Here is a 15,402-nt window from a genome sequence, read left to right as displayed (position 1 = left end):
TACGCACTATATGTTTCCATTTATTTTTTAAAAACTATAGAAAATGCAAACTAGTCTGTAATGACAGAAAGCATATAAGAGGTTGCCTGAGGAGGAAGGGATTACAAGGGGCACGGGAAACTTTGATAGGTGATGGTTATGTTCACTATTTTGATTATGGTGATGGTTTCATTGGTGTTTCATTGGAAGTGTGTCTGTGTATGTGGTCAGTATTTATCAAACTGCAATTTAAAGTCTGTTGTGTGTCAAACTCAATAAAGATGCAAAAATTCACATTAAAATCATTTTAAAAAAACAAACTCCGGGGGCGCCTGGGTGGCTCAGTCGTTAAGCGTCTGCCTTCGGCGCAGGGCGTGATCCCGGCGTTATAGGATCGAGCCCCGCATCAGGCACCTCCGCTGGGAGCCTGCTTCTTCCTCTCCTACTCCCCCTGCTTGTGTTCCCTCTCTCTCTGGCTGTCTCTCTGTCGAATAAATAAATAAATAAATCTTTAAAAAAAACAAACAAACAAATAAAAAAACTCCAGTCAGTGTCCATCCATTTCACCACTGGGAAACTTCCCTCCCCTCTTGAGCCCTCCATCTCAAGACTGACACTTGTCCCTTCCCCTTCCGAGAACCCTGGAAGGTTCACAAACTTCTGACTAAGCTTCAAAGTAATGCCCACTGTGTTCTTGGGTCCTCAGCTCCTGCCACACAAACCTCCTGTCTACTTTCCCGTTCGTAATACTTAGCCGTTCTGGATAGCGGCACGTGCCCCCACCCACCGGCCCACCCCCTCGGATCATTTTCCCAAACACTCAACCACGAAGCTTCATCGGACCGAGCACATCTCGGTCCTGAAACACCACTAACAAGCACGGAACCCCCGACAGCTGCGCCCCTCAGACGGCCCACCCACGGGCCCCGGTATGCAGGGACTCGAACACCCACCCCCGTCCGGGTTACCTGCCACCGGCTGGCCGCGCCGCGGACAGTTCAGCCACCGTGGTGGGATCTTGTTATGAGCCATGTCTCGGGGCCGCGCAGAGCCGCCCCCTCCACCAACGCTCGCCGCGCCAACGCCACCGCCTCCTCGCGGTCGGCTCCGTACGGGGGTCCGAGGCACCCGAATCCCGGCAGGGGTCCGAATTCCAGCAGCTCCTACCCGGGAAACGTCAGAGGCAGCGCGCCACTTTCATTCAGGATCAACTCCACCGCTCTGAGAGAGCCCACAATGCACCGCTACTTCCGCCGCCAGAGACCCCGCCCCCTTCTTTCCGAGGTCAGAGGGAAAGACAGAGAAGCTCATTACAGGAATGGGAAGGAGTTAAAGCCACGGCGAAAGGCAGAGGCGCGTCTTCCATCGCCCCGCCCCACCGAGATCGCCGCACACTCTTAGGACAGCTTTGCGCAAGCGCAGGTGGCCTTGTAAGGGTTCCAGCGGAATGACACGTATTTTTTATTCCTAGCTAGACAGCTGAGCGACTCCCCTGAAAATGTAGGGAAGCCAATCCTCTTTCCACGCGTGGACTGATCCGCAGCTTCCACAAAAGCATTTGTTCTAGTGATGAAAGGGTCCTACCTGCCACTGGTACAGATCTAGAGCCTGATCGCCTTTTTTTCTGCCAAGTTTGGCGTCCCGGCAGGATCTGGATTTGATCTGGAATTTGGGGAGTTCTCCCTGACGTGTGGATCAGGGGATCAAGCTTTAGAGAAATACTAAGGGTGAGAAATTGGAATGCCAGAAACGAAGAATTTATCTTGGGGGGGGGGGGTACTTCTAAGGTTCCTTGAAGTATCTGAAATTAATCCCAAAACAGTTTTCAAGAGTTTTGTTTGTACATTTCTGGAGCAAAGTTTCAGAGTATCTGGGAATTTCAGGGGCTCCATGTCTCAAAGTTACTAACGTGTATAATTGGCAAAGGCAGGAATTGCCCTCTGGAGTACCACTACCTGGCGGTGTTCTTTGCCTTACCAAACAAACGGTCTTACCCTTCGAGTTAAGCAGAAGTAATTGGGAGCATTTTATCAACTCTGTCCCGTAATAAGACTTTCTGTAATTACCAGACTAAAGTATTAAACACAAAGCTGGATAAGGGGAAATTAATTGTAATGTAGCAATTTGGTTTTAAACACCAATACTATATTTGAAGTGCAAGCTCCTGAGGTTAGTGGGTGGTGTATATTTTAAGGGGTGGGTGGGAAACTTGCCAGGCAGCTCAGCCCCTGAATGCCTGGGCCCTCTCAGTAAGATTGAGAATTCTCCCATAAATAGAGAGGGCCCAATGGCTGTCTCTCTTGAGAGAGCCTGAGTTAGATCACACTCCTGGTCTGCCCTGCTGTTATATCTATTCAGATCTTTTTGTGAATGTATCACACCTCTCTAGACAGGACAAAATAAGATTCAGTTTCCTTACAAACCAGCAGTCTGCCTAATTAATTCTCTTCTCTGCTGGCAAAGTAGAATGCATACCATACCCAGAGTGCTGAAATGTTTGAGCCCCCAAATCTCTAAGGATGGAAAAGATAAGCCTAATCCTGTGATAATATCTCACTTTCCCTTTCTGGGGATGACTCCCCTTGGAAAATGTCCCCCTCACACACATTGTGTCCACCCAGGGAGCTCGGTCCTAGGCACAGGGAGAGCTTCCCAGAGGCTTCATGCCTACCCATGAGCAGCTGTAATTGGTTGTAAGACATCAGTATGTGCTTAATTTTTACATCATTATCCATTTATGCCCTCTCCATCCTTAGTGCCCATAGATCAAAAGGACCTCGTGGCTCCCTTCTACCCACAAAAGAGAGTAGAGTAGGAAAGTGGCATCCAAGTAACTGGGAGTTTCTCCCTACCAGGAATCTTTCTCCTGATGGGTATTTCTGTCTATATTACTCCTAATCCCACATCTCTGCTTTTCCGCAAGAGGAAAAATGGATGCCCGTAGAGGGACCAACATGACACCTCCCTGCTTTCCTAGAACCCCCAACCCACCCTCACAAATATGTCTTGGCCTCCTCTTTATCAGTTCTTCATGGGTGAATTCTTCTGTCAAACATCCATTTTGCCAATAAGGAAATGTGTAACGGTAAATAAAAATAACATTGAATTTTCCCTGTTGAAAAAAAGCAGACCTTTTCCCCCCTCCCGTTTCCTAGAGCATTCTCTTGAGAAAGCTTCTATTTGTAAAGTCTGCCTCATCACTTTGATGTGTGTATAAATCTATTTAACAGCTAAATGGACCTCTTGCCTGTCTTGCCACACAGGAATGTTTTTCTTAGGGCCTGGGAGCCATCTCTGTAAACAAGGAAGATAGCGCCCCTATCTTCCTGTCACCATGGGAATTTCACCTAAAGTGACTTGTTCTAAGCTGTAAATACTGCAAGTCATAGAGTTAAGAAAAGTTTGTTTTGGGGATGCCTAGGTGGCTCAGTCAATCCCCGAGTAGCTCAACTGGTTGAGCATCTGCCCTCGGCTCAGGTCATGATCCCGGGGTCCTGGGATTGAGACCCGCATCGGGCTCCCTGCTCAGCCGGAACCTACTTCTCCCTCTGCCTGCCAGTCCCCCTGCTTGTGCGCACGCTCACTTGCACTCTCTCTCTCTGAAATATAAACAAATAAAGTCTTAAAAAAAGAAAAGTTTATTTTTCTTTCAAACAATGGCAAATAACTGACACAAGTGGCCGTGCCCATTATCAAGTGAATTTAGGAAGAACTAAGAAAGAACGTATAACAAATGGTACTGCCAAGTCCTCCTTACGTGACCACTGGTTATCATTTGTCTTGGGAACCCGTGATCTATGTAATATATGTGCTTGTCTGTAGAAGAGGGTGAGATTTGGTTTTCTCTTTTTGCAGTCTCATTAAAGGATTGCCTGTGAAACTAATTGCAGTCTGGTTTAATGTGTATCCAGTAATAAAATTGTGTTCTTTCTTTTCTACATTTGTGGAGAGGATTTTCTGGGTTGGCAGGAGATTTTATTCCTAATGTTTTCCGCAACAAGTGTTTATGTCTCACTGAACTATCAGACTATTGCAAAAACACCCCTCAGAGACTGAACAGTGCCCCCTCAAGCCTTGCGACGGAGTTCAGTCTCCTGCTCCACGTTTCTCCATCAATGGCTGACCAAGGGCCGAATCCGTTCATTCTGACAGCCAGCACACCAGCGTGTGTGGAAGGATGCTCCTATCTGGCCTCCCAGAAGGTGGCAAAATGGCAGCAAGCAATATTCGCTTTTTTGATCAATTCCCATCTTGCCTAGCTGGCGGGAACTAAGCTGGTGTCACCTGTGCCTGCCTCTCTTTCTCATTCTGGTGACCCACCGCTTCCACCTCCTGCTTGTACTTTACCAGCTACGATACATAAGAGAAGTTCAGAAAGGGATCATGTTGGGTTAAGCTTGCGCCAAGGAGGAACATGAGTCCCATCTCACATAGAGGTTTGGGTTCTAAACGCAGGGTGTGGGGCAAAAGAAGACAAATTCCAAACTCTCCTCCATTGCCGCTTCTTCGTTCGAGCGCCAAATGGAGTCACTGACGGGCCTTTAGGGTCACGTACAAGACATTAACTTTCGCACAACAGACTCTCACTTTGCACAGCCAGATTCTCCCCTCTGAGCTTCACATCTTCCTCCAGGGCAGGGGTTCAGGAAGCAGAACAACACATAGTCCATCTCTCTCTTTCTTGCATGCCTGCACGGGTACAGGTAAGTTCATATGAGTTCCGTGTGGGCGCGAAGTGACTTCTTCACAGTCAAATTCATACCCGCCAACAGCTACTCTAATTTGTAAACCAAAAGAAGATGTACTGTGAAACTTCTTATTCTCACAAGCTCCTTTCAAGGCCTAACAAGGTATTTGTAACTTTTGAATTTTTAATCTTTTTTTTTTTAAGATTTTTAGTTTTAAGTAATCTCTACACCAAATGTGGGGCTTGAACTCACAACCCCAAGATCAAGAGTTGCATGCTCTATCGACTGAGCCAGCCAGGTGCCCCTATATTTTTAATATTAAAGAGGACCCACTCAAGTTGTATAAATTCAGGCCTGTTAGTTTAATTGTGGGCAAACAGAGATATGTTGAAATCCAAACCCTTAGTACCTCAGAATTAGACCTTATTTGGAAATAGGATCTTTACAGAGGTAATCAAGTTAAAATTTGGACATTACGGTGGGCCCTAATTCAGTATGATTGGTGTCTTATGATAAGAGGAAATCTGGACATAAAGACAGGCTTGCACAGAAGAAAGATGATGTGAAGACACACTGAGAAGAGGGATGTGTCCATAAGTCAAGGAAGACCAAGAATTGCCAGCAGATACCAGATGCTAGAAGAAGCAAGGAAAATTCTCCTCTGGGGCTGTCAGAGAGGGCATGACCCTGTCTACAACTTGATTTTGGACTTCTAACCTCCAACTGTAAGACGATACATTTGTTGTTTTAAGCCACTTGGTTTGGGGTACTTTTTTATAACAGCTCTAGGAAACTAATACAAGGACACCCCAAAACCTGGATTTGCTCTGTTCTAACCCATGCTTTCTGGAGCCAGTGTCCTCTGGACCAAAGTCCCTAACCTTAGTATAAAAGCAGACAACTTTTCCCAAGCACTTTTACTCTTTTTCAAATTTGTATTTAAATTCTAATTAGTTAAGACACAGTGTAATATTGGTTTCAGGAGTAGAACTCAGTGGTTCATGACTTACATACCCAGTGCTCATCATAACACGTGCCCTCCTTAATATCCATCAACCCTCTAGCCCATCCCACACCCACCTCCCTCCTTCAACCCTCAATTTATTCTCCAAAGTTAAGAGTCTCTTATGGTTTGCTTCCCTCTTTTTCCCCCTTTCCCATATGTTCATCTGTTTTGTTTCTTAAATTCCACATATGAGTGAAATCATATGGTATTTATCTTTCTCTATCACCTTCCATGTCCCTCCCATGTTTTGTATACTGCTTGCAGCTGCAGGGAATGAAATATAGAAGCAAACTCAAAATTACCCTCTCTTCCCGCTTTCCAACAGCACTGAACCTGCTTGAAGAGTTTAAAACCCTTATTGGGATGCTTTCCCACCTGGTCTCCTCGGAGCCTCCACGTAGTCCCCCAGTGATCTGAGACTTCTAAAGCCCAAATTCATGTCTGCACGTTGTTAAAAGATAAACTGAGGCATATTAAAAATGTTAAGAGTTTATTTGAGCAAAAAGTCATTTTGAATTGAGGCTTCCCAAACGGGAAATGGTTTGAGGCACTATGGGGACAGGAGCAAGAGGAAAGACTTATACAGAGAATGTGTAGAAGCAAAGAAAATAAATTATTTTACTGGCTATAGCTTAAAGCCTAGTTGGCTCTTTGTGATCAGTGGTCCTTAGCATTTTGGTTTCATAACCAGGAGGCATTTACAAAGGCTTAGATTTGGGTTTGCTCATGCAGCCCGCCATGGCTTGAGAGACACCTCAACCCAATGGCCTCCTTGTTTAATTCATTTAGCACCAATTCCCCAGCAAGGACTCAACATGAAATGACTCCAGTTCCAGGGGTGCAAATATATGCCCAACCGGAACAGGCTCCTACACAGAGAGACCTGTGTGCAAGGATAACACATCCTTATCTTCTGTAGATCAGCTTACTCTTATTCGGAATCCCTTCCTGCTAAGTAGGTAGTGTAGGGGAGGAAAAATAATGTTTCCTCTACTCTTCTGAGTTTTAGGTCAATATCTCCCATAATAAGAGACAGATTAACAAGAGGAAAAGCTTATTAACATGTATGCCTCAGGTATAGTTGGGAGATACTTGGGGAAGCTGAGTAACACCCTCCCCACTGGACGCCCAATCCCCCACCTTAAATACCGTCTTCAGGTAAAGACAAAATAAAGATGTTGGGGATTGAGGGGGATGTGTTGTTAGGTGAGATGACCAGGGAAAGCCTAGTAAAAGGTAAGCTTTGTTATGCAGATTTAAGTGTCTGTCTTCTCTGTTAATAAGTCTCTTGTGATTTTAGAGTCATCTTTCTCTTCCTGGGTCCAGAGGGAGACATGCTCACGAACGGGGACTTCCTTTCCTCTCTACATGGTAAATTTCCCTTACAGAACGGTAACTTCTACTCTGTTTTCAGAATTTCTCCTGTATCTACTATTTCTCGAAAATAACCAGCTCAAAATAATCCTTCTGCCAAAGAGCTCCTCTTCAGTAGGAAATTGTAGCTCTGTCATTCATGGGGTTCCCCCACTTCTATGACATGAATTACATCTTGGCTCTGTGGGCTCAGACAACACATCCCCAGGTGAGGATGGCCTCTTGTCACTGACCATCTGTTCACATAGCTTGCACCGACCCTCAACCCTGGGAATGGCTCCTTCAGCTCTCTACTGATTGATGGCCGCTCTGTGGGGGAAAGGGCGTCCCTTTTGTGAGACTGGAAACCCCACTGCTCAGGCCTTTCCTCTCTGGGTGCACCTCTAGCCATTCCTCTCCCAGGCACAACAAGGGAGCAGGGCCCCCAGAACCCAAAATCTAGAGTCTGGAGGAATATCCAGTACCTTCCTTCACTAAGCAGACTTTCCCACAGGAAGAGTTAAATAAGTACATGTGGCTGGATGTACTTATTTAATTTTAAGGAACTAAATGTTTAGGGTTTGATGACAGAATGGACATATCTCATGAGGGAAGCTTCAAAGATGACTCCAGTCTTCCTGTTCTAATTAGGAAGGCTTCCAACTTTCTGGCCAGTGCCAAGAATCTTAAGCCCATTGTTTCAAATATAACAAAGAGCATTAAAAATGTGTATATTGGATCATTTCTTCCGAATGACGAGAAGTTGGATGCATTTGAGTTAAAGCATGGAACCAGAATTTCCAAAGATTTCTCTACAACCCAAAATTGAACCATGCACGGCCACTAGATGGAGCAAAAAACTAAGTAGTCCAGTCTACTGTTTTTGCGGACGGAGAAAGTAGGTCAGTGAGTCAGGTTCTTTTACGTATGTGCGTGCCTGCTCCCAAGGTTGAATGTGGCCCTGGTTCACCATGTTCATAATAACAGAGGTCAGTCTAACCTACACGATGATTAAATAACAGCGACCAGCAGAGTGTCTCTGCTGTGCAGTTTATATAACTTCCTTCAGTGGAAAATATGAAAGTTCAAAAGGAAAACAAGAAACTGCTTTCTAAACGTTACTGCCAAGTCACGATGGTTTTCAGAGATACAAACAGCGATCCGCTTCTGTGCGCGGTAAAAGACTTACGCTACTTTACGCAGAACATTGTCCGCCTTCCCTTTGCAAATAATACAACTTCACATGTGAATTGTGCTTTACCTTGCCCAAAGCGTTCAGAGATTTTCCAATTTGAGTGAATCCTCACTGCTCTGTGAGGTAGACATTGCTATCGTCTCCATCTGATAGATGAAGGAACAGACTCAGAGAAGTTCAGTGACTTGCCCAAAGCCTCACAGCCAAAAGGCCCAAGAACCAGGCTGTGAGGTGGTGTGTGACGCTAGAACCTGCCAGCAGTCAGGAAACCTTTGTTTCTCAACGGAGCTCTGCCTCGAGGAGGAAGGGAAATCACCCTTAAATACCTGGCTTTTTGCGTTCGCTTGTTTTTCCATCTGAAAAATGATTACATGGTCCTTAAGGCAGGGTGCCTTAAACTTAAATGCGCTCAGTCCCCGGGTTCTTGTTAAAATGCAGACTCTGATTCTATAGGTCTGGGGTGGGGCTGAGATTCTGCTTTTCTAACAGGCCCCCTGCTCCCCGGGTGATGCTCAGGCTGCCAATGGGAGGACCACACTGTAGAGCCTTTCTATTATAGAAAGCTAATAACTAACATCTGCCAGGGAGAATATGTCCCAAACTAAGAAATGGGCAAAGCATACACGCGCAACAGTGCTTTGCAGTCTGAGAGATGCTCACTGCTCGCTGTCTACTTGAAGGGACTCGGTTGCTTGGTGTTCACCTCTATTTTATGCTTCTAGATTATTGGAAGCCAATCGGATTTTATGGAGAGACAAAACTTTGCTATTTCAGTTATCGGCCACTAATATATGATATCATGTCCTTTTTAGATAAATTGTTTTTTATTCTTGATTGATAGCACACCGGCCTTCTTGGATGGAATCACCCCAGACTTTCTGATATGAAGCCCATGCAATGCAAAACCGTAATCTTTACCTAATCCCGTGCTGGGAAACAGGTCCGGCATGCTGCTTCCCAGATGAATAACCCCTAGATTTCTATACCCTCTCCATACTTGAACACTCTCGTACCTCTTTGCAGATTCCACTTTCTAGAGAGTTATTAAACTGTGGCATGTACTGAAGATCAATTGTCTGAGAGATTTTGCTTTTGCTCTGTGCCGTGCTTTAAAATTTACAAAAGTCTTTTCACCTATGTTAACTCATTTGATCCTACAAAAACTTGGTGAATTAGATAGGGAAGATATTTTCCCCATCACAGATAGAGACAAAGTCTCCAGGAAGGTTATGACAGACAGGAACACAGCCAGTGTCTCCTGACTCTAACTGGCAAGCACCTTTCTCCACATCACACTGCTTTCTTACCCTACCTGATGGTTCAATGTGCCTATGAATCTGTAAGCAAGAAGTGCATCCATGCTGTAGATAAAGGAAGAGGAAAGAAGGAAGTGGGCTAAGCTTGGGATCACTTTATTAGGAGAAATGAGCAAATGAGTGATACATTGAGGCGGGTTGATGGCTAGGGAACATCTGAAGCTCCTGGTGACATATTTCAAAACTCCAGGTCTGGATTCTACAGAATGCTAACTTCAAAGGTCATTGACTCACTTCTAGAATGGTTATCTTAGTTTTACACTCAGAAAAGTATACTTTAAGTCTACTCCATCCTATTCAAATTTCTACTGAATACTGACTGTGTAAGGAAATCCAGAGATTACAAAGATGAAGACACATTGGTGAACCCTAAAAAGCTTATTATTCAATAGGGAGAGCTTATTACTTCAATTCCTCGTGTATTAATTCCTTTTTTTTTTTTTAAGTAGACTTCACACCCGGCATGGAGTCCAGTGTGGGGCTTGAACTCACAACCCTGAGATCAAGACCTGAGCTAAGATCAAGAGTTGGACACTTAACCAACTGAGCCACCCAGACTCCCCCTTGGTTCATTTAAAAGTATGATTTAACACCTTGCTGTGTGCCAAATACTATCCAAGGAGGAGAACTGTGGCAATGAACATGACAAAGTCCTGACCTCAGTGACTTTACTTGGCCAGTATAGGATACAGAAAAAAAACCAGTGTAAGCACCACACTGCGGTGGGGGGGGGGGGGCTCCCCACCCTTTCACAGGATCACAGAGAAGGGTATCTATCCCAATCTTGAAAAATCAGGGGGAAAGCTTCTAAGAAGAAGGCACATTTAAACTGAGCCAAGTTGGGGGCAAGGGTGAGGGAGTGTAGACCATATGTGCAAAGCCCTAAACACAATGGTGTGACTTTAATGGAGACAGAAGCCCAATTACAGTATTCTGCAGTGTGAATTAGAAGTGGAAGTGGACAGAGTGGGGACAGTGAGTGCAGGCAGTACCTGTACTTGCCTGTGAAGCCAAAGGAGCAAGGAGCTAAGGCAGGAATTGTTGGGTAACTTGAAGGCAAAGGGTTTGATTCAGGAATTCAGAATTTTTAATATGAAAAAAAAATGATCAGTTCCCATGAATATGACAAAGGGCCAGTGGAGAGAGAAAAGAGGGGACAACAGATGGAGTGTTCCCTCTGAGGACAGGGAAGGATGGGATCCCAAGTTCAGATGACTTATCATAAGGTAGAATAAGAGAAATACCATGAGATTAAACACATTTTATTCATGCTAAAAGTAAAATCCAAAGTAGCGCTTTGAGGGCAAGACCCTTGTCAGTTCTGCTCAATGCTATATCCTCAGCACCTAGAACAATGCCTAGAACGAGGTAGGTGCTCAGCAAGTATTGAGTGAATTAATTCATGAATGGATACAAGTAACCACTAGGGGCGCCTGGGGTGGTTCAATCAATTAAGCGTCTGCCTTCAGCTCAGGTCCTGATCCCAGGGTCCTGGAATAGAACCACACCACACACACACACACACACCCGCCCCAATGCGCCAATCCCTGCCCAGTGGGGAGCCTGCTTCTCCCTATCCTCCCGGCTGATGCTCTCTCTCGCCTCTCTCACTATCTCTGTCACTCTCTCTCAAATAAATAAATAAAATCTTTTTTAAAAAAGTAAACATTAATTAGACACACTTTGTGCCAGGACTGTGAAAATTATTTTCATGCATATTCTCTTTAATGCTTACAAAAACAATTCTAAGAGATAAATAATTATTTCCATTTTACAGATGAGAAAAGAGAAGCTCAGATTTAGAAATGAAGGCGTTCAGGACATGCCATCCAAGTTATGCTGCCCTATCACTATAGGGCTAGTGATTATTTTGAGCTGAAAGCATTTGAGAAACAGCAGATGCACAAAGGGCTTTCTGATCTGCCCTTTTCTACCTAAAAACAAAACCATAAAATTTCCCATGAGACAAGTACCCTCCTGTACCAGGAAGAGAAGAACATCCTTATCACCAGAAGACTGGGAGTCAGCACAGAAATGGGCCTGAACAAACTTACTAATTTATCCTTATCCTCTCCTGGTTTCCTCCTCTTATATCTCCTAGACACTTCCCCACAACCGCCTGCCCCTCGGCAAACTCCTTTGTCAAGTCATTTCTTCACAAATTTATGGTATTCTTGCCAAAAGGTATAAAAGTTTCCTGTTCTGGTCACTTCTTCAAATCTGTGTTTTCTTGTGAAGGCTCTCGTGCACATGCAAAAATTTGATAAACTCTGTCTTCTCCTCTCCTGTGAGCCAATCTTATGTCAGTTTAGTTGTTAGGCCCAATTGCAGACCCTAAGAGGGGCAAAGAGAATTTTTCCTCCCACACAAAAACTTAACCCATAGCCCGTAACCACACAGCTAATGAGTGGTAGGCATGGGATTTAATCCAGGTCAATCTGATTCGAACTATGCTTTTAACAATGACTATCATTTGAAGTGTCTGGCTTTTAAATATTCTATAACTTTGCCAGATTACCATTTTAGCTAAGTACTGATGCCTTAACCCACTTCAGACCAACTGAGTCAGAATCCCCGGAAGCGGGACCCAGGTGTCATTATTTTAAAACACCTCTAGGTGATTCTAAAGTGAAAGAGGGCTGGGAACTACTTCATTATATCACTTTCTAACTGAGATTATAAATATTATCTATCGGCCATTTTATTCTGAGGCAAAATCTTTTCAAGTACACCAAACCAAAGATTTCACCTTATTTTCCTTGGGTAACTAAAGTACCAGGCACACAGTGAGTGCTTTGTAATTGGAAAGTGTTGGCAATAATACTTATCCAATACCTTGTGGAGAAATATTAAATATTTGAAGGAAAAATTTAAAATATTTGAGAAAAGAAAGACTTTTGCTGAGGCACCTGGGTGGCTCAGTTAAGTGTCTGCCTTTGGCTCAGGTCATGATCCCAGGGTCCTGGAATACAGCCCCAGTCAGGCTCCCTGTTCAGCGGGGAGTCTGCTTCTCCCTCTCCCTCCGTCTCTCTGTCTCTCTCTCTCAAATGAAAAACTAAAACCTTAAAAAAGAAGGAAAGAAAGAAAGAAAGAAAGAAAGAAAGAAAGAAAGAAAGAAAGAAAGGAAGGAAGGAAGGAAAGGAGAGTTCTGATACATCAGTAGAACAAGTAGAAATGAGCTGACCATGGAGAGACAGAACAGCATCGCAGTACAGCATGCATCCTGGGGAGCCACAAATCCCAGCTCCAAGGTCACTAACTAATGACCTTCAGCAAGTCACTGAACCTCTCTGTTCACTGCTTTCTTCTCCTAGGAAATAGAGATGACGATAGCACCTATTTCCCAGGATTGTTAAGAGAGTGAAATGAGTTAGTATGTGTGAAGCACAAAGAGCCCAGAAGCATTGAGTGTCATCCAGCGTTCTTATTACATATTTTTCCTACTAGAGAAAGAGGATTTTGTCTGTTTTCTTCCCAACCATATCTCAAGTCCTAGAACAGAGCTTACCACAACATGGCCTCTCCATAAATGCTGACTATTGTTATTTTTGAAATGAGATAAGTATATAAAACATATATATATATATATATATAGAGAGAGAGAGAGAGAGAGAGAGAGAGTGTGTGTGTGTGCCACTTAAAAATATGCATTGATTCTGAGGCTAAAAACATGACATTTGCTCATAAATCAAGTTACATCATCACACTTTCAAAGGAACGTGGTAAGCCAGTATAAAATAAAGAAACTGCGAGCACTGTTTTAAAAATATGGTGAGACATAACTGTAGAGAACAAACTGCTGGTTACCACAGGGGAGGTGGGCAGGGGGATGGGTTAAACAGGTGATGGGGATTAAGGAGTGCACCTGCTGTGATGAGCTTCGGGTTCTGTGTAGAAGTGCTGAATCACTATATTGTACACCTGAAACTAATATTACACTGTATGTTACCTAACTGGAATTATTTTTTTTAGATTTTATTTATGTATTTCAGAGAGAGAGTGAGAGAGAGAGAGAGCACAAGAGGGGGAGGGTCAGAAGGAGAAGCAGGCTCCTCACTGAGCAGGGATCCCAATATGGGACTCGATCCCAGGACCCTGGAATCATGACCTGAGCCAAAGGCAGACACGGAACCGACTGAGCCACCCAAGTGCCCTCCTAACTGGAATTTAAATAAAAACTTTAAAAATATATGGTTAGACAGTTAAGCCTTAAATTTTACATACATACATCACCATCATCCAAATAATACAGACTTTAGGTTAGAATTACAATATGCAAAAATGAAAACAGTTAAATATTAGGATTGTAGCATTATAGAGATTTTACCCTTTTCCTCTGATCTCTTTCACTTTTATTGCACCATCATTTCTTACCCTATCTGTTTTTCCTCCCGATAGTAAACTGAGAACAGCTTCATCTGCTCTTGAGAAAGAGAAAGAAAAGACAGGAAATAGTCCAACAGTTGAGCTGCATTGAGTAGTTTAGTGCTGCCCTTTTAACAGCTGGAAATTTCTCATGGAATGGCTCCAGCCACTCCTCAACTTGCAAAAAAATCCTTTAGGAAGTTTCTGCCTTATAAGCAATTCATAACCCTTGGCAAAGTTGGATCCAAAAAATGTACAACGTGCGTATGAGTCATCCTTAAAATACTGGTATTTTCTTCAGTAAGATTCTGTAATGGGGAAAAACTTATCATTGCACACAAGCTTCTGAGACCTGTTATCACTCTGCAGATTGAATAACCCTTGGAGACAAGGCAATCTACTGGCTAGACAGCCTGGAAACAGCTTCCAGACCAATAGGCTGCCTGGAAACAGTCTTTGGCCCAATCACCCACCTAGAAACAGTACCTGGACCAATCGCTGTCTTCTAAGAACTGTTTCTCCTAAAATCTGCCACTGCTGCCCTGCAAACCAAAACCAGAGAAAGAAAACATACCTGAATTATTTCTACACTGACCTCATGTGTCTCACCCCATCTGTGCCCTCTTTGACAAGTGCTCCGAACTCCATGCCCCTCAGTGGAATTCATTCTGTATCGAATAATTTTTTAGCCACGTCATACCCTTTGTGGAAAGTCGTAAGGAATAAATACATTTCAGAACATATCATTTTGTACATTGTAGTAGTTTTGATTTTTTTATATATATTTTTCATTCAAACGAGGTGGCTCTCAACCTTGGCTGCACATTAGAATCGCCTGGGGACTTTTAAAAATCCTGATGCCCACGCCTCACCCTGGAAGGATTAAATCACAATTTCTGTCACCAGTGTTTATTAAAGTCCCACAGATTATTCTAGTGTGTGTCAGGGAGTAAAAACATCCTGTCCCCTTCAAGGTCCTTCTAGCTGGACTAAGAACCAAATTGACATGAGACAGATTAAAGAGAGAAAATTAAATTTAATGGTATACCTGGGGGGAATCCAGGCAGACACGCAAATTCTAAAGACAGGCACAAATGGGGTATGTACGTCATTGGGGGTTAAGGAGAAGGGAGTACAGGTCTGGGACTTCAGAAGGGAAAAAACACAATTCACAGGAAAATGAAAAGGAGTAAATGTTTGGTAAACAGAGGTGTGCTGGGCCACTCAGAAACAATGGGACAGAGAGGACCCGGACCAAACAAGCCTTGCAAGTTCCTCGCTGTCCAGCACACCTGGTTCACAGCGTAATGTAGTTCTCGATGGTAATAGCTCTCTTCTTGGAGCAGTTCCTCTACCTAAACCCTTTTTAGGCGGTTGAAGGGGGAGGTAAAGAGCTTTTCCTAAATCTGTTGGGTTTTTTATTGCTTTTTAACTCAAATCTTCATGCCATAACGGCCCATCTTGGGGCGGCCGGCCCTTGGCCCCTACATTTGCATCTTA

General features: G+C 43.9%; 1 protein-coding gene across 3 annotated transcripts in view; it reads right to left on the bottom strand.

The window, feature by feature from the left end:
- RNGTT (RNA guanylyltransferase and 5'-phosphatase) overlaps nucleotides 1-13,935 on the bottom strand; it is a 316,627-nt gene extending 302,692 nt beyond the window's left edge. Inside the window, exon 1 of one of the 3 annotated variants that reach the window (XM_057311201.1) lies at nucleotides 13,912-13,935. Coding sequence is in view for 2 of the 3 variants with exons in the window: in XM_026511830.4 (XP_026367615.2) it covers nucleotides 948-1,011 (64 nt within the window). In the remaining variant the exon portion in view is untranslated. Of the gene's footprint in view, nucleotides 1-947; nucleotides 1,300-13,911 lie in introns of those variants that run through there. The other 2 variants (XM_026511830.4, XM_057311200.1) reach the window with 2 other exon arrangements.
- Between the last annotated feature and the right edge of the window lie 1,467 nt (nucleotides 13,936-15,402).

This window comes from Ursus arctos, unplaced genomic scaffold, assembly GCF_023065955.2.
Source record: "Ursus arctos isolate Adak ecotype North America unplaced genomic scaffold, UrsArc2.0 scaffold_13, whole genome shotgun sequence".
In the NCBI taxonomy this organism is placed as follows: Eukaryota; Metazoa; Chordata; class Mammalia; order Carnivora; family Ursidae; genus Ursus; species Ursus arctos.
This window is presented reverse-complemented; position numbering and strand designations above follow the sequence as displayed.